Source organism: Cryptomeria japonica, chromosome 3, assembly GCF_030272615.1.
Source record: "Cryptomeria japonica chromosome 3, Sugi_1.0, whole genome shotgun sequence".
NCBI lineage: Eukaryota > Viridiplantae > Streptophyta > Pinopsida > Cupressales > Cupressaceae > Cryptomeria > Cryptomeria japonica.
This window is the reverse complement of record NC_081407.1, coordinates 312,059,360-312,078,796: the sequence shown is the minus strand read 5'-3', so window position 1 is coordinate 312,078,796 and position 19,437 is coordinate 312,059,360. Positions and strand designations below refer to the sequence as shown.

At 35.5% G+C, this 19,437-nt stretch overlaps 1 protein-coding gene across 1 annotated transcript; it reads right to left on the bottom strand.

Moving 5' to 3' along the window:
* Window positions 1-17,043: 17,043 nt before the first annotated feature.
* Window positions 17,044-18,336, bottom strand: LOC131047971 (uncharacterized). Its single transcript, XM_057981783.2, has one exon. It carries the CDS (start codon window positions 18,285-18,287, stop codon window positions 17,403-17,405), a length of 885 nt encoding a protein of 294 aa, XP_057837766.1. The 5' UTR covers window positions 18,288-18,336; the 3' UTR covers window positions 17,044-17,402.
* Between the last annotated feature and the right edge of the window lie 1,101 nt (window positions 18,337-19,437).

The following is a 19,437-nucleotide window of genomic DNA, read 5'->3' as shown; positions in this document are numbered from 1 at the left end:
ACATTCAATGTTGGGTTGGTGACATTTCTTGGCAAGAAATTTTCAAAAATGGCCCTTTTGAAATGAAGTGGTAGACTTTTGCTAGGTTCTCAAAATCATGTTGAAGTTCGATAGAGTTTTCAAAACCTCCCTTGCTTCCCAGTTTTCTTGTCTTTTCTTTGTCTCTTTTTCTTTTATTTTGAAATCTTTTTACATCTTGAAGTTGGGAGAAAGTTATGAATTAGGCTTCGGGAACCAAAAAGGTAACGGAAACCTTGTCGGGTCTCACAAGAGGTTTCAAAACTCACCAATAACTCTCTAAAGCTTTGACAATTTTATTTCTTCTCTTTGACAGCTAGAAATTTTGGACTTTTAAGTTCAATCTTAGAGCCTAACAAAGTTATGAGAACCTTGTCCACTCTCGACAATGGTTTCAAAACCAAGTGAAAAAGTTGCCTTATGATAAAAAATTGAGTTTTGATAGAAACGTTATTCTTCAAATATAACTTTTCAAAAAAGTGCATGGTGGCTCTCGAAAGAGTTATGAGAACTAAGTCTAGGACCAACACTTTGGAGAAAAGACAAGTATTTTTGAAGAATTTTGATAAATAAAGAGAAAACTAAAACATTTTCAAAGCTTGGATGGGTTGTGAGAACCCCATCGGGACTTGATGATGGTTTCAAAACTATGTCAAAAGATAGAAATCAGGCAAAAACACTAAGTGTTTAATGAATTAGGGAGAATTTAGTGGATTTATGAAGGCATGGGGAGACTCAAAAAGACTCCTAAGACTTAGACATTATAATTCGATGGATATAATGAGATTTAGAATGGAGGGAAAATTTTAATGCAACATATTTGTAACATGACTATTGGTAAGTTACTGGAAAATATTTAAAAATTTTAATTCAATAAGAATATTGATGAGATTAAAATGCTTAGACTATACCTTATGAAAATATGTGATAGTATGCAAATCTTAAAATTCAGTTGACATAATATGGAAAACCATTGAGATATTCATATTCTTTGTTATGCCAAACATCCACTTTAACATGCTTAATAAACCTATCTTTGGTGAACATAAAACATCATGGAAATGAACATTACTTCACCATAAGACAACAAAAATAACAAAGTATAAATCAGCAACACAAGAAGAACATCTCAGAACATAGGATTTACATAGAGAAACCCTTTTGGGAAAAAAAATCACCAAGAAGAGAGAGCAATTCTTGTATTATATTCATGAAATAGACATTACATACAATCCTTAATTCCTTCTCCTCTTCAACCTTGAATCCAATAGCACTTGTGTACACAAATGAACTCACATAATGTGTCTATCTGAAGCCCTCAATATATAGACTTATGGAGGCCCAAAATACCAATATAGAACATTACCATGGGCCAAAATGAGGTTCCAAAAGACCATGGTAAAAATCCATATGACCCACCATCTTGGAATCATGCATGTAGCTCAAAATAATTACTTACAAATGCTCTTACTGTTGTCATAAGACATCTCACCAAAATGGGCATCAAGGGACTAAGATAGTAATATTCTATCATAGGTGTCGTCATAGAATCTTATGAAACCTATCATAACTATTATAGATGCTCTTACAACATCTTACATGTGTCCTAACAACCCAAAAATGGAATATTCCAAACAGGACACCAAGCTATTTTGTCCATTTTACAAAGTCCAAACGATAACTGTAACTTTGTCTTTACATGAGGTCATTCACTATTATTGATGAAACGATTTTATTTCTTTTGGGTAATTTATAAATAATATTAGGAAAATAATTAATACAAGGATTTACAAGGTTGAATCTTATGACACCTATCATAACTATCATAGATACTCTTACAAAATCTTACACGTATCCTAACAACCCCAAAATGGAAGATTCCAAATGGGACACCTAGCTATTTTGTCATTTTTACAAAGTCCAAACGATAACTGTAACTTTGTCTTTACATGAGGTCTTTTACTACTATTGATGAAACAATTTTATCTCTTTTGGGTAATTTATAAATAACATTAGGAAAATAATTAATACAAGGATTCACAAGATTTATTTCACCTAAATCCTAACAATGACTCCTAGTATCTCAAGATGCTTACTAGTCCTAGATGTCATGCCTTTTTGATATGGCTCATACTAATCTTCCAAGGATCTTATGAGCCCTAGATGTCAAACCCTTTGTGTTTTTGCATTTGTATTGGGCATTAACAAGTTGATCTTTTGGTATCAGATTGAGGTTGTGGGTTTGAATCCCCTCGAGTGAGGTTGAGGGGGGGATTGTTGGACTAATCGCTAGCATCCCCCTTCAAATTTGGGATATGCACTAACCGCCTCCCATGGATCTGTTTATCTCTAGCATTTGTATTGGGTGCTAAAATGTCAATCTTTTGGTGTAACAACAAACATGTTCCAGCAATTTCATACTCCTACCAAAGTGGGGGCTAAATTTAGTGTAGTAAATTGTAGTCCATTACAATTTCATACTTAATTTGGACCAACTTTAGTGGTTGTGCCTAATGAATACCCAAGTTATGTCTAGTTGTTCTTAATTTTGAGACTGTTTCTAGTAACTTAGTGCATTTCCTTATTCATGACCTTTATTCTAGCCCAAATATCTAAGACTAGGGCACCCAATGCCCCTATCTTGGACTAGGGTGCTCAACACCCCTATCCAAGTAGTTTGGCCCCAAATTTTAAATTGTGAATGCTAGCTTTGTAAGTACTGGGAAACTCCCTTCGATGTTGGCCTTCTCTAAAAATTAAATCTAAAAAAGGTGTAAGTTGCATATAAATACAAATCCCTCTCTCATTCAAACTATCTAGCGAATTCAAGTCCTATTATGAATATTGAATCAAGGCAACTAAGTGTGTATCTGCAATCAAGGAATCAAGCATTAAAGTCTACATCTTTTTCTACAATCATGATCAATTTTGATGTGTTCCTCCATGATGAAGGCATGTAATAATATCTTTCAAGCAATATCAAGCCTTATGTGAGACTTCAAGCCAAGGGTTTCGTATCTAAGGTAATATTTGTCAATTCAACAATTTCCATTATTGTTTTAGCCTATATCATTCTAAGGAAAAGATTTATTTTTCATCAAACATTGTTGTAGTGGAGGTGGGAATACCAACATGGGTTTTGAACTTTGACTTAGGCAAGCCCTTATATAACACAACACTTTTTCCCCATTTTTGTGTGAACGGGTTCAAATCTAATGATAAAGAGTGTTACAAGTGTGTAGAGAAGACAATGACAGACATTTCTAGATTTGAAACAAGTGAGAACACCTAGGCTAGGGGGCCCTCCAATTATGTTCGACACTTTTTGGCCAAATTTCTTTATAACATCTACAAGACCTCTTGACTATGAATCTACAACTTTCTATGTGCATATACATCCTCAGACTAGGGTGCCCAACAACATGTCTAGCATTTTCAAGATCAATTTGCAACTATAGGTTACTTTATGTGTTCCCTTTCCAAATCTAAGCTATTGTGTTGGTTTTTTGTTTTGTATTTCACTGTTATTGTTGAAATTTATCAATTTCTTACTATTTAACCTAGATTTTACATACATACATTTCAATCTCAATTCCAATACAAAGCAATCCAAAAGGGAACAATGAATCAAAGTGTTTATCTCTCATTTTAGGATTGAAGTTGAACCTTATTCATTGTTCCCCAATGATGTGTGAAAAATTGAGATCCTATTTTACATCTATAGGCAAGGATCCCAATGTTCACCATTTTAGTTGGATGTTCCTTCATGTCTCCCATAGTATAAACATATTAGCAAAAAAAAATAATGCAATTTAGGCATGAACCATGGGAAAGGATAATTATAGACATTGAAATGTTTCCTTGTGTAATTTGTGATTTTCTCATCATCCAAAGGTTCCCACATGCAAAATAGGCACCACACACACATAGAGAAGTTTGTTTATCATTCAAAGTGTTGATTGTTGAGTGAATTTTTTGAATGTCTACTAATTCTAGGTCATGAAATTCTACCTATCTAAGGTACAAATCAAAGAATACATCTTCTGAAAAGCAGTGAATTTTTAAATTGAACATCTCCATGGTATGGCTTTTCTCTTACCATATTTGCTAGTGTGATTATAATTGAGGTTAGGTGAATGGTGGTACCTTTGAATGCATTGCACATACTTTGTAATGGCCTTTCCTTCATTACATATGGGTTATTATAATTTGAGATGAACTATTGAATATGTTCATTACATGTGATGTAATCTTTGATTGTCATGTAAATAAAATCTAGTTTTGTTGATATTTTCTTGATGATATATTTTTCCTCTTTGCTATTTATGACTCTATTTCTCAATAGAGTGGGCATTGGTCCATATTTGTGAAGGTTCAAACAATCCATGATATACAACTTCCATCCATGATAGAAGTAGGAGTAGATTAGGTTTAGTTTAGGGTATACATGTTCATGGTTCATTGTTATAAACTAGGGAACAATCTAAAACAAACCTAATAGGTAAATCATCAAAGAATCATGACATGTGTGTCTACATCTTACCAATGTGTATGAAATACTAAATAAGATTATGTTCAATGATTAAGATACTATCAAATTTATGTAGGTGCATGTGCAAGGTGTCTTATTAGCTATATAAGAGTAATTATGCAACTAGTTAGTCTTAACCTGGTGACAAATATAAGGGTCAAGAGTATATCGGGTACAATTGTTGAGCACAATCATGCTATATTTTAATTGGTTTAAAACTTTATTAAATATACTCTCAAGTTTAGCTAAGTCCAAAGTACACGAGAGACTACCCACTCTTGTCAGTTGATCTTGATCCCTTTGTAATCTATTGATGGACCCTCATTTTACCTTATTGTTAGCAAGTCTTTGGCCCTAAAGGTGAGAAGAGTTCTAGAATTGTCAGTTAGTAAATTTTGAAACTATCACTATATACAAATTAATGATTGGTTAACATTTTGAACTCACACATTAGAATTGAGTTTAGAAACATGAAGGGAAAAGGCATTGGGTTACAAAACACACTTCCTCAGGTTACAAAACACACTTCCTCATCACTATTGAATTTTCCATATTCTTTCTTCAATATCAATTGTTGAGGTTGATATAATTATTAATAATAATTTTATTTTTTGAATATTGGCATGAATAGACAATTGTAAATTCATCGTATAATCCACAAATAGGGTATAGATGATTTTTGTAAGAATTTAACCAACTTTGTTACACACCTTCCATAAAATATTCAGAGGAACCTAGTTCATAAAACAAAAGTTATTGAAGACAAGGCAAACTATTTTTTTTCATAATAATTTTACCAATTGTCATAAAACTATTCAACTTGTTTTAATTACTAAAATCAAACCATACAAAATGAAATTATAAAAAAAATCAAGTTCAATTTTATTCTCTTCATTTAAAACAATGTATCAAAAAAAACATCAATATTGAGATATCACCATTTAAGAAATATAACCAAACTAATGAAAGTTATGTTTTACAACTAGTCATTAGTTATCTAAATCATATTCCCCCAAATTTATAAATTACAAATCACCAAAATTCATGTCAAAATATTAGAAATTAAATCTCCTTCATGTTCATATTTCAAACATAATTCAAAACTAAATTTAAAACTCATTAATCTCACAATCTTCTCAAATATCAATATGTTTTTTCTTCTACAAACAATCTTAAATTCCATATCTACAAATCATATTCTTTTTTCCAAAAAAAGATTTAAATTGCTAACTCAAATGAAATCTATTTCCTTTAAATAAAATAAAATTTATTTGCAACAATACTATTTCCTTCAACATTATTCTAAATTCATTAATTTAACAAAATCAAAGTGTTCATAAAGGCTTTCAAAAATAAGAATCCTACTTTGAACTCCTTTTTGCAAATTTGAAAAGATTGGAAAAATATAAAACACATCCAACACAGGTTGAATTCAATTCTAAATTAATCCGCAAGTCAACATATATTTTTTTTTCCTAATTCCCTCTTCTTAAATGAGATATTAAAAAATGAATAATGAAATTGTGTGCTTTTTTAGAAGTACAGTCCTCCAAGTAGCTTTTTTATTTCTATTCTATTTATCATCTTTAAAGGATGCTTTTTCTAAACATTAAAATAAAATGTATAAAATAATAATTTATTCTAATTAGATTAAAAAACATATTTAAATAATATCTTCTCATCGTACACCTTCCTAATATTTGAGATTAAAAAATTAAATATCAATTTTTTAATTTAAAATTAATGATAAAAAAAATCTTAAAAAGAAAATAAATTATATTACCTATCTCTATTTATAAACTTACACATTCAAAACAATTTGAATTATACACTTATTAAGCTAACAGTCTTAAATCTAAGGTGTTTTTTCTGAAAGTTTCCCCTTTAGTTCAGAGTAGGTTGACACATTTTGGGGGTTTTCAAGTGGGTTATTTCCCTTGTAAGTATTTAGGCATTCCTTTTTTTGTTAGATCGGATAAGGCAATGTTTTGGGATAAAGTAGTTCATGCGGTATCTTCTAGAATTTCTTCTTGAAATCATAAATGGCTTACTTTAGCTGATTCTTCTGATTAAGTCAGTTCTTAATGTCATTCCTATTTATTTGATGTATGTTTTGAAAACTCCTCCCAAGGTTGTTCATGAACTTAAGGTGTCTTTAAGATCCTTTCTTTGGAATGACAATATTGGGGGTAAGATAAAGATCCCTCTATTAGCCTGAGATAGGGTATGTCTTCATAAGGAGTTGGGGGGTTCGGGTATCAGAGATCTAATTACTCAGAATAAAGCTTTGGGGGCTAAACTTGTTTGGAAGCTATATAAAGACCCTTCATGTAAATGGGCTTCCCTTATGTTTGCTAAGTATCTGAGGGGGACTCCTAGAGAACGGTTATTCACAGCTTCATCTCTCCCGAATGGATCAGCTTTTTGGAATTTTATTTCTAGTTGTAAATTGGTTATCCTTCCTCACCTTTCTTGGGTAATTCATAATGGGAGAAAGACTCATTTTTGGGATGAAGTTTGGAATGGTTATGTTGCCTTATCTTTCATTCGGGATTGGTCTCCTTTATCTGATATCCTCACTGATCTTTGGGGTGTGTTTGTTGCTAATTATTGTGTTGTTGATGCTTCAGGGCCCTATTCTATTTTTCGTTGGAAATCTATTGATTTAGTGTTGATAATTCAAGAACTCAAAGATGCTTATATATAGGAGCTTGAGAAGAGATTGCTAGTATTTCAGGATAAGGAGGATGTTTTGATTTGGACTAAGAATGCTTCAGGTTCTTATACAGTAAAGGAGGGGTACAAGGTCTTGTCTCATTCCTCTATTATCCCCTCTTGGCCTTCTCAGCTCTTTTGGCTTCGGCTTGTCTTCCTAAAGCTGGTTCCTTTGCCTGGCTTGTAGTTCAAGATAGAGTTCTTACAGGGATGAGATTAGATAGGCTTGGGATTACAATGATGTTTCCTTGTGTGCTTTGTGGCTTCTTCATGGAATCCATGGGTCATGTGTTTTTGCATTGTCCATTTGCTTTGGATTGTTGGTATTGGTTGTTTGGTATGCTTAGATGGTCTTCTGCTATTGGTCCTAATTTATTATCTCAATTTTTGGCTTGGCCTTTGTTGTATTCGTCTTCACTTTACTCATGTCTCTAGATTGTTACTCCGGCTATTGTTATTTGGAATATCTGGCTTGAGAGGAACTCTAAAATTTTCAAGCATAAATCTGCTTTATTGATGGATGTGCTTGATAGGATTCAATCTTCCATTTCTGAAGTGGTGCTTTCTTATATTTATAAAAATTTGGAACATTTGTGTTCCTTTTCCCACTGGGATAATTGGGTGACATGGAAATGGGAGGCTCTTCGAGTCATTCCATCTCATGGGGTTGTATCATTAGGTTTATCCTCTTTTGTCAAGCGTAGGCTTGCTAAATGGTCCCCTCCTCCGCAATTTTCTTTTAAATTAAATTTTGATGGAACTGCCAAGGGGAATCTGGGTAAATCTGGGATCGAAGTTGTCATTTTTTAATCACAATTGAAAGATTGTCAAAGTTGCTTGTAAATTTATTGGTGTTGGTTCCAACAATTCTCCTGAATTTCATGCTTTATCATTCGGTCTAGATTTAGCTATTTCTCTAAGCATTAAGGATGTTGTCATTGAAGGGGATTCAATGTTGGTTTTTCATTCGGTCTCCAATAAGAAATGTGTCTCCTGGCACTTACAATACCTTTTAGACCGAATTCTTGCTCAATTAAAGTGTTTTAGTTCCTTTACTATTTCTCATTGTTATAGGGAAATTAATTGTATCACTGATTTTCTTGCTAATAACGCTGCAGTTGAGGCCGTGGAATATTTGGAAGTCTCCCCTATGGATATTCCCTCTTCTTGCATTAGCATTCTCTTTTAGTCTTTTGTGGTCAACATTTCTTGCTTATTCTGTTTTGAGCTCAGGGGCCTCTAGTTTGATAGGGTCTGGCATGTGTTTTCTTGTTCTTGTCGATGTGTAATCGGAACTTTCACCAGTTTGTTCATTTCTTTGGATTGGTGGTATCCTTTATGCTTGTTTTGCGATCTGATGCTTTTATCACATACCCTGTTCGTCGTGGGCGTTCTTGTGTGTATTACATTAGGAAGGGTGTTGTCTCATCTTGTGGTAACACTTTTGCTGATGGCATACATGGTAAGTATTTTCTCTACGAACGGGGGTGGTGATGGAGTTTCATCTGTGCGGTATGCCTCTTGTCTGACAGATCAGGCTTATTTGGTCATTTACTAGATTATGATGTTCTCACACGCTTTTTTCTAATCGATCATTATTGTTCTCTGGCATTACTCTTTATCATGGTACGCAACTTGGATGATTGATTTGGTAATTATGTTTGGATGTGCTCTTTATCTTTGTTGATTGATCACTCCTTCGGATCGTGGGCTTGGTAATTATGTTTGGGTGAGTTGGTTATTGTAGCTTATGTGTGATGTCGTGCTTCGCTTCAATACTTTTCAGTCGATCATTATTGTTCTCTGGCTTTAATCTTTATCATGGTACACAACTTGGATGATTGATTTGGTAATTATGTTTGGATGTGCTCTTTATCTTTGTTAATTGATCACTCCTTCGGATCGTGGGCTTGGTAATTATGTTTGGGTGAGTTGGTTATTGCAGCTTATGTGTGATGTCGTGCTTCGCTTCAATCTTTTTCAGTCGATCATTTTTGTTCTCTGGCTTTAATCTTTATCGTGGTACGCAACTTGGATGATTGATTTGGTAATTATGTTCGGATGTGCTCTTTATCTTTGTTGATTGATCACTCCTTCGGATCATGAGCTTGGTTATTATGTTTTGGTGAGTTGGTTATTGCAGCTTCTATGTGATGTTGTGCTTCGCTTCAAGATGTTGTTGTTATGATGTTCTTTCTCACCTAGCTTGGGTTATATACGGGTACTGTTTTTCTCTATTCTTATTGCTTTTTTTCCTCTTCATGTTTGTGTCTAGTGGTTGTCTTTCTCATATGTTAAGATGAGATTTGTGGGTAGGGGTGCAATCTGCTTTCATGCGAATGATTTTTTTGAGGCTTTGAAGGTGGTGGTTGTCTTCGAGATCTTGGAAATTACAAGTGATATGGTATATGCGATGGTTTCTTGTTTCTCTTTTGCTTGCTTGGCTCTTTTTATGGGCGGTCTTTTAGCTTGGCCTCATTTTGGTTCCATCGGGTTTCCAACATCCTGTTCTCCTTCTTATCTAGATTATTCTTTGTTTGATCACGGTTCTCATTTTGGCAGGCTCACTTGCAATGGTTTCATTTCTTGTTCTCTGTCTCATACTAACAAATGGTTTGGAGAATTGCTCTTTGTAGCCAGGGGTGGTTTGAGGATGTCCTTTTTTTTGTTGTTCTACAGTTGTAATTAGTTGTTGTTCTTCACATTGATCTGAAAGGAAGACTATGTTGTTATCTTCTTGTATGCCTTTTATGGTAGCTTCTTTTGTATCTAATGAAAAGATTATGTAATATGGGGAGGGGAATTTTGGAATGTGCCCAGGTGGCATTTTTGTAATGAGTAGGTAAGCTTTGTGATTTTGGAGCAATATTGAAGGGTTTTCTTACTAGTTATTTCCCTTCAGTGCTCATTGAACCAGACACCTTGTAAAAGATTAAAAAATATTAATATAATTTAGTGGTATATCCATTTTTATCAAAAAATAAAAATAAAAAAATTGTCAATTCATTTCTCTTTCTAAAAGGCACTATAAAATATCTAAAAAATAAATAATTAATATAAAACAATAATAATGTTAAATCTATTTTATATGATGATAAAAATTACCAAAAATTAAATAATTAAATAAAATAGATCCTTAAACATAAATTAAATGATGCAACATCAAATTATTGTTGTTATACTAATTGTCTTTTTTATTATTATTATTCCTTATGAATTATGACACATAACATCTTGATCTAATTTACCTTCCCTAATACTTGTATCTGTTGCACACATAATCTTGCAGAAAATCACACTCAATTTAGAACAATAATTCATGACTAATCACCAAATAATAGAATTAAAATCAGAAAAAAAATAAATAAATAAATTTAAAAAAAAAAAAATCTTACAATTATTTATGACACAGTATAAGCAAAAGGAAAATAATACAGCTTTTAAACTTCATTTGCTGCTCATCATATTACATTTTAATGTTTTACAAGAATCAATACTACCAATTCCAGGGATTAATTCCTACTAATTAAATCTGGGCTTGAATGGTAGAAAGAGGCAGATTTAAATTCCATTAATATGAAAAACATTTATTGCAAATCTAGAGCGATGTCCTCTAATGGGTAAAAACTACAATTATGAGGAAATTTGAAGTACAGCTTGGTCTACGAATTCTTTCAGGTTTACAAATCAGGAATACAGGCATGATGAATGAAGATCTTGATGTCTCATTGGACTTTGCTTGACATGCTTACACATATATCCCTTCTCTGTAAAGCTTATAGCATTAGATTTCTGTTGGCTCATGGGCAAAGGAGTTTTTTTCTTTTTGCATCGTAGGAGATTTGAACTTAGTATCATCTAGATGTCTATAACATGAACTTTGTCATTAAATCAAGTATCTACTCAGTAACAAAGGAGTTTGATTTTGGAAAAATTTCTCATCGACGGCACTTAATACCTCAGGGCTTTGGTAGACAAGTGAATAACATCATGAGGATCAATGGTCCATAATGGCCAGCGCATTAGAATCTTGTTAGCTCATGGGTGACAGAAGTTTTAATATTTTGGGAAGTTTTCTCCTTGGCAATATTATCAACACTTAATTCTGCAGAGCTTTGGCAGAGTGAGTTAAGTTATGAGGATCTATGTTCTCTAAGGGCTCCTAGAGGAAATAAGCTAATTGATCAGATTCAAGATCTTGGTGTTCTCCACAGTCTTTGAAAGATGTTTTCTATTTAAAGTGGATAGATCATTGTTGATGTTGTGATCATCCTTATCAACTTAACAGAAAGATAGGAGAAGTTTGATGGGATGGGCATGTTTGCAAGGGCAAAGGACTTCAAATAAAACGAAGGATTTTGGCCTCATTTCAGGTTTTCGAGATTTATGTGCAGAGGGTACAAATTTGTATAGATGGCAGTTTACAGAAGATAAATGGATATGCCGGTATAGATTGAGTCAATTGGCTTGGTTCTAAGGTCAGGGTTGGACAAGCAAGGTTTTGATACCAAAGGAAGAGGTGGGTTCTAGATTACATGGGGTCATCCAAAGAACTCATCAGAAAATAATTGAACCATACATGTATTTTCCTACGCAAATTCATTTAAAAACTCGACAAAGAACAGCTTGGTAGAACAAGCACAGCAGCAGCAAGTTGGTTGATTGAAAGAAAATGAAAAGAATCAACAAAAATATGACAAACAAAAATGAAGGCTGATTTGGCAAACAAGAAGAAAGAGAGCAGCAAGAACAAAACAAGGTTGACACACAAGAAGAGAAACGGAGATTGACACACAAGAGAAGGGGGATGGACGCACAAGAAGATGGGAAAAATCCCAAGATGCTTAGACGGATGGGGAACCTGCTGAGTAGATCAATGCATCAGCAAATCTAATCCAAGTACAAAAACAAATCACTTTAACCACTCCAATAACACAAACGAAGAAGAAAAAATAAAACATCAAACACACTAGATCCTTGAGTCTCCTTTATTGTAAAAACAAATAAAACAGAGGTGAAACAAACGACTTGCATTTAGCTGTATTCATTCAAACAACCAATCAATGAAATAAGGACAACAACGTGTAAACCTATAGATCACTGCCCATATTACTTTTGTTTTTGCAATATTTTTAAGCTTAATTCCAGATTTTAGCTAAGATGATAGCAAAGCAATGGCAGAGCAAACCTATTCCAAGCAACACAATTTAATTAACTAAATGCAATCTAAAATCTTAACTGAAATTGTACTACAGACTATTTAAACATGTAAGATGAATGAGAGGAAGGACATCGTTATCAGCTAACAATTCCCGAACCTACCAACCTCAATTTACAAATCCACAAATCAGATTAGTAATGTAAGATGAGATGTACTGTGAATGCCAAAATACAAAAAGTTCAGATTTAATGCAATGTAATGTGAATACCAAAATGCAACAAAAGTCAGCTATAATGCAATGGAATGTGAATACCCAAACCTCCAAACCTCTTCAATAAATTCAAATAAGAATGTAATAAAAAATAACTAATTGAAAGAAAACTGGAACATGTGAAATGCAAATCAAATATGCTAAATTAATATAGGCAAATCAAATCAAAGCCTCTCACAGGCTAGTGATGAACAAAGGCAACGCAGATGCAAATGGTGTGTATTTAGAAATTGCACATCATTGATGAGTGTCTCGCAGGTCATGTCATCAGTAAGGATTCCTAAGAACTAACTAAATCCACAATGGAATGGTGATAGAAGTAGCCTTAAGGTAAAAATAACTATAGGGCAAACACAATTGACAAAACAGGACCAGGCATGCAGAAGACTAAGTGGTTGAGTAAAGGATGAGAGTCATACTTCAATCCTTGAGCTCGTGAAAAGACTTTGTATTTACAGAGTAATGTAGACATATAAAAGAGTGGAACTTCTGGAGCAAAGTTGGTAATGAACAGGCACAGTAGAACCAACAGGGAGCCTTCAGTTTGACTACATGGACCTTCAATTTCACACTCTGGGAAACAAAATGGAACTGCCATGGTTAAAACAAAACCAGCAATTTCTCAGTCAGATTCCCCAGCAACAGAAACACAACCACAATGGGAAGATTCACATCTCATGAATGGTGAACCAAAAACTATGGGTCACAAACACAAAGTAAGCTACGATGAACAAACACAGGACAACACATAAAGTCTGCAAAGCACTTTAAGGTTGGAAATCAACTAGAGTAGAATCCGTTAGCAACGAAGATACTAAAATTCGACGAGAAGCAAGAGCAACCAAAGAAGACCGAAAGATTACAAAACATACACTGAGGCACTCAAATGTGATGGGGCACAATAGAGTGATAGGAGTTTATGGATCATCTCAGCAACTAACATGAGTTGTATAAACATAACTAGAAACGAAACTGAAAGAACAGAGTTTTCCATTGTTAATATCAAGCAAATGACCACCATTTGACTAGGGGAATCTTTTAAGAGATCTCTCGCATATTCCAAATTATGTGTAACTGTGTTATTAAGATCTAATACTTCAGTCCCTTTACTGCTGCGGGTGAATGATTTAGCATTAGTTATAATGACATGCCCAGTATTCTCACATTTAGTTGTCATTACTATGGGATGTGAAGCCCAATGGTCAGATGACCTTTCGCCTTCTCCCAACTTTTTGTTCCACAACTAAATATGATTCTATAAATGCCTGTATGTGCAGTCATGTATGGTGTAGTATTGGAGATATTGATTAATATATGTGTTCCCTGCTTTATGGTGAATGTAGCCATTTATTGGTGAACCACGTTAAAACCTTGCGTCATGAGTTGTCATGTATATTTTTCAGTTTATTTCCGTTTTAGTTTAATAGCTGAATGTTTTCTTTGTTCATTTTGATCTCTACAATTGGTATCAGAGTCAGATTGGCTTGAGCAGAGATGGAAGACGAAGATGATGGTGCTGATTTTGTTATTGAAGAATTTCTTGATAATCTTGATTCGACTGAAGAAGAGGATGGTGAAGAGGAGGACGCTGAAGCGAGTGAGGATGAAGTTGAGGAAGTTGAGACCAAGACTCAAGGAGGATTATGAAAAAGAAAAATTTATGAAGTTGAAGGACAGGAATCTCCTACTCACAGACAAACTGATTTGTATGGACCAGAAATTGAGGGTTTTGAGTCGCATCATGAATATTGAAAAAGATAACTTTGAGAAAGAATGGGATTTTTCTGAAGAAACCGTATTTCAGCAAGGGGAAAGTGATGGGAAGCTCCTAACAAAGGACTCTTTCCTCACAAAAATGCATGTCTTGTTGATAGGAAAGCCTTTCTTTGGTAGAAAGAATCCACAAGAGGATTCGGGGTGCCTGGAGACTTAAGATCCCAAGAGCGCAGGGATTATAGAGCTCACAGAGGCAGGAGAAAGCCTCTGGCTCAAGGCTGCGCAGGATCTAGAAGACTTTGGAAAGGCTAAGAATATGGTCTTTGAGGAAATTGGATTTCAAAAAGAAAAAGAAAGTGATGACTTATTGATGCAGATTGCAGAAGTAGAGGCAGAGTGGAATGCATTGGTTGCAAGTAATCTACAAGTTTCTACACGAAATACAACAAATTCATTTGACATGGAGCCCATTGGTGCAAGGTCTGTAGCTGGAAGCTCAAAATCAGGTCCCGTGGCAGCCCATTTGCATAAGGATAATGCTTCCAGTGTTGGTCATATTAGGAGACACTGTGAGAAGGCTGGCATGTGCAGAGGAAGTTGTGTCATAAGAGCCATGACAGGAGAGTGTTCACATAGGTCATTGAGCACGGAGACGAACAGTTGGGTTGATGGCTCGTGGACGGGGGAATACTCCTGCAGCGTCAATTACAATGACGAAGAAGCAATGTCGAACTGTCTAGACTGAGGAGGAATCATTGGCAGAAGAGCGGAGGGCGGTGGCCATAGCGGCTGTGATCGACAGAAGAGATGTGGCAAAGCGGCTGTGATCGACAGAAGAGATGTGGCAAAGAGTTAAATGGGGGGAATATCACCATCAATCAAGCGCAATCTAGGATTGGCAGCTGTGGCATTGGAGGCTATCGTGGTGTAATGGACCATGTAATGGCAACAGAGTTTTATGGTGGATTTGTTGGCATTAATACATGTGTATATGAAGGTGCTTATGGTCCACATTCACCCTCAGCTTCTCCCACGGTACAACTTGAATCTGTGGTTCAGATAGGTTCCCCTAGCTATGAAGATGGACTGCGATATAATGCTAAGCAATTTTTCAAAGAGAGAAGTAATAGAGAGAGTGGGCAACACAAGCTTGGAATCGATGAAGTGATGAGGAGTCCGGATTCTGCCAAATTGCATAAGTTTTTTGAGCATTTGGAGATAGAAAACAGCTCTGTTAGGGGTTCCGAGTATGTGGTTTCTGGCAAGGCCATGCTGGAAGCTGATGTGTTTTAACCTTGGCATTGTTGTATTGGAGGAGGCGTTTCAAAGGAAGAGCAGGAATCTAGACGCTCGCCTGGCAGCCTATGTTGATGTGGCCTTTGGCACTAGTGTTAGTGGCATGATTGTGGCTTTATTGCTCGCCCAGAAAAGCGTTATGGATTGTGACATTAACTGCCATTTGCATACATGCGATGGCATCCTGTCATTGTTTACAAATTATGTGTTCCCTTTGAGAGAGTGGCGACATTGATCTAAAAATGCAATAAAAGAAGAATGTTATTTACGACTCCGTGATGATGCAAGCGTTGGTCTGGTAGGTTGTTGGGTTAGTCTACCCCAATGTGCAGAGGACCCCTCTCATGGAATTGTTTAAGTTGACAAGGTGTTTAATTACAATCAAGGGAAGGTAGGAGGATCATTAAAAGATTCATTTCTGGATGAAGGTTTCATATTACACAGTGCTGTTTCTGATTTTGGCATAATGGGTGAATTTGTGCTGGAAAGAATTTATGACTCTGGATTGAGTTGGAGAAGGCTCATTCGAAGTTTTCATGAGCAGAGTTTAGCCAAGTTAAAATCTTCCATGGGCCTGGTTCTATAAGAATCGAAATGGAGAGCAGGGGATGTTTTTTGTGCATGGCTGTACCGGTTGGCTTTCACGGGGGAGATTGTTGGGATGTGAAGCCCAACGGTCAGATGACCTTTCGCCTTCTCCCAACTTTTTGTTCCACAACTAAATATGATTCTATAAATGCATGTATATGCAGTCATGTATGATGTAGTATTGGAGATATTGATTAATATATGTGTTCCCAGCTTTCTGGTGGATGTAGCCATTTATTGATGAACCACGTTAAACCCTTGTGTCATGTGTTGTCATGTATATTTTTCTGTTTATTTCCGTTTTAGTTTAATAGCTGAATGTTTTCTCTGTTCATTTTGATCTTCACAATTACTAAGATGAGTACCCATGCTTTTCTACTATAGTCAAGCACCAATATAAAAATGCTCAACCAACTCGATTATGGATTTGACAAACTTAAAGCATCTCTCTGGGCTATGAAAGTCAAGTGTATGGCAATGTCTCAGCAAGCAAAACTGTAAGTCTCCAAGCAACTTTCAAACATTCAAGAAAAATCTTGGCATACTAAAAGTATGCAAATATTTCAGGAATTTATTAACAATCAAATTTCAAATACCTTTCCATTAATGGGGCACTGCAATAATATGGTTAGTAAATCATGGGAACATTGAATGCTTAAATACCCATCCTACGAAAGGATGTCATGTGCCATGATTGATGTCCCTAGTTACCCTTACAAAAAATAAACTTTTCCGACACTCCAAAAATGAAAAGAAAGAGGAGCCTCAGGTTGCAGTTTCTGGTAAACAAGAAAAATAAAGAGAGACCACAGCTGCTCCCAGCTATTATCCTAAACTTAAAAACCCTAGGGTTGAAATTGGAATACTTAAGCTAGGGTTCCAATACTCAAAATTTGGGAAAAAAAAAAAGGAGCCTCAGGTTGCATTTTCTGGTAAGAAATATATTTTTACAACAAAAATAAAAAGGAGGGATCACAGCTGCTCCCAGCTCTTATCCTAAGAGTTAAAAATCCTAGGGTTGAAAATTGGAATACTCAAAATACACTGGAGACGATTGAATTCTTATTCCTATCAATGCTAAATTCAAATTCAAATTGAGTGAAGTCTCAAATCTGCCTGAAAGTGAGGTTAAGTCGTCCTGCTGCAAGTCCAGTGCGTCGAAAAAGCCAGTTGGGAGCAGTTTGAAGATCGAGACGAGATATACCATGCAAAATACGTCGAGATGGGCCCCCAAAGATCAAAACATCTCCAGAATTCAACATGATTCTCTGGGCGTTCTCATCTCTATATCTACTTATAGCATGATACACAAACTCTGCCGAATCACCAACAGAGAATGATACCACCGGTAGCCCTCTCTTCAAGCTTTGGGGGCTTTCATCCCTGTCCTCGTGTAACCCTAACCTCCCACATTCTTCATAGAAATTAACAATACAGACATCAGGACGCATGCTTGGCAGAACCTTCTCATCCTCTACACTGTGGGCAGCCCGAATAGCCTTGTCGACCAAGGAAACAAAATTGGGAGGAATAGGTGGTGGTGTTGCATAGTCATACGAAGAGCGGATTTTTTCGTAGCAGTGCGAATCGGGGTTCCAGCTCTTTCCAAGGCACATCATCCACAAATTCCTTTTCCACCTGTAGAATCCCCCTTCCCCATCACCCAGCCTAAAACATGTCTCCACGATATCAACTTGCTCTTCCTTCTCCATCCAATTCTTTAACAACAACATGCCGGGGTTCAACTTCACGATTTTATTCTGGTGTTCGCTGCTCTCCACTGCATTTGAAACATTTCGAACAGTGCATTTGAATATATCGATTTTTCCTAGTACATTGTTTCGACCAATGCCTCTGCAAACATCAAGCTTTCCTCCTACTGCCCTCCACATCCGCCTCATGTCGACTTTTGGTAGCTGCTCAGGAGGAAAAAGTAAAAATCCCCAGACATTAATACGCCGTTTACCAATCAAAATAAGAAAGGCAAACATACACAGGAAACCGTCTAGAGCTTTCGAGCCAAATTCTTAGATTTATGTTTTATGAGTAACATTTTGTCATTTAGGGTGGGATTTCACGGAGAGGGATAATCTTATGAATTTTGTAGTTCAATTTAACTTAAAAAATTTAAGTTTCAAAATTTATGGAAGTTAGTGATTTCATAAATTTTGTTAAAAAAAATAATGATTAAAATTGAAAAACTTTTGATAATTGACAAGTAGCAAAAAAAAATCTAAGTTGGTGGGGGCAATTTCTAACCTCTTATTTTTTCCATTCCTCAAATTTGTAGCCCTAAAAAGTAGGGGGTGCAACTTCTTAGGACAAGATTCCAATTAATCCTAAAGCAATTTTACTTTTTACTTTGTGGGACCTCCCACTCCTTAAAAATAGATCCTCAAGCCCCCCTCATGAGACTCTAGCCTCAATATTCATTGTATCTAGGTGACACACATAGGGATCAAGCATTAGACCTTATGTTGAAGTCATTCATCTCACTTAAAAGATGCAATGAGTGTTCAGTGTATCACTCATTTGTAAGGAAGTTAAGGTAGTGGAAAAACTTCCTACACTTTACCTTGAGATGAGGGTAATTCAAAATTGTTACATATCTTCACAACGGTTATAGAAACTTAATAGAAATAAACATAAATAGTGTGCATACCACAACACAGTGATTTATGCAAGGAAATGTCTTTCGAGAGAAAAACCACCCAATATATTGTTAAAAAATTTACAACAGATTACAACATACTTGCAAAGCAAGCTTCTTACAGGAGTATCAACAACATAGATCTAGAGGCAACTCAACAACTATCAAACTCTTTAAATATGTCACAATACAGAGTCGTAATACAATGCACTCATAAAATAGGGTTGCCTTCTAGGACAAACAAAGCACCAAAATATCCACCGTTATATCTATGACCTAATGATAAATGCTCAAGATTTACAATGACAAATTATACATTAAATGTGGCTTCGAAGGTGTTGCCCTTGAAATCCCCCATTAGGGCATGTGGCCCCCAAACCCCATTTTGGGGGGCCATCTGCCCCGAACCCCACAAGAGGGGTACCCTACCCCCACCCCCAACCCTCCCCCAAACCCCCTTGCAACCCCACACACTCATGTATCAACAATAA

What these genes read in the sequence shown, in the direction of transcription:
- LOC131047971 (XM_057981783.2), bottom strand. Translation starts at nt 18,287, where the DNA reads ATGTTTGCCTTTCTTATTTTGATTGGTAAACGGCGTATTAATGTCTGG.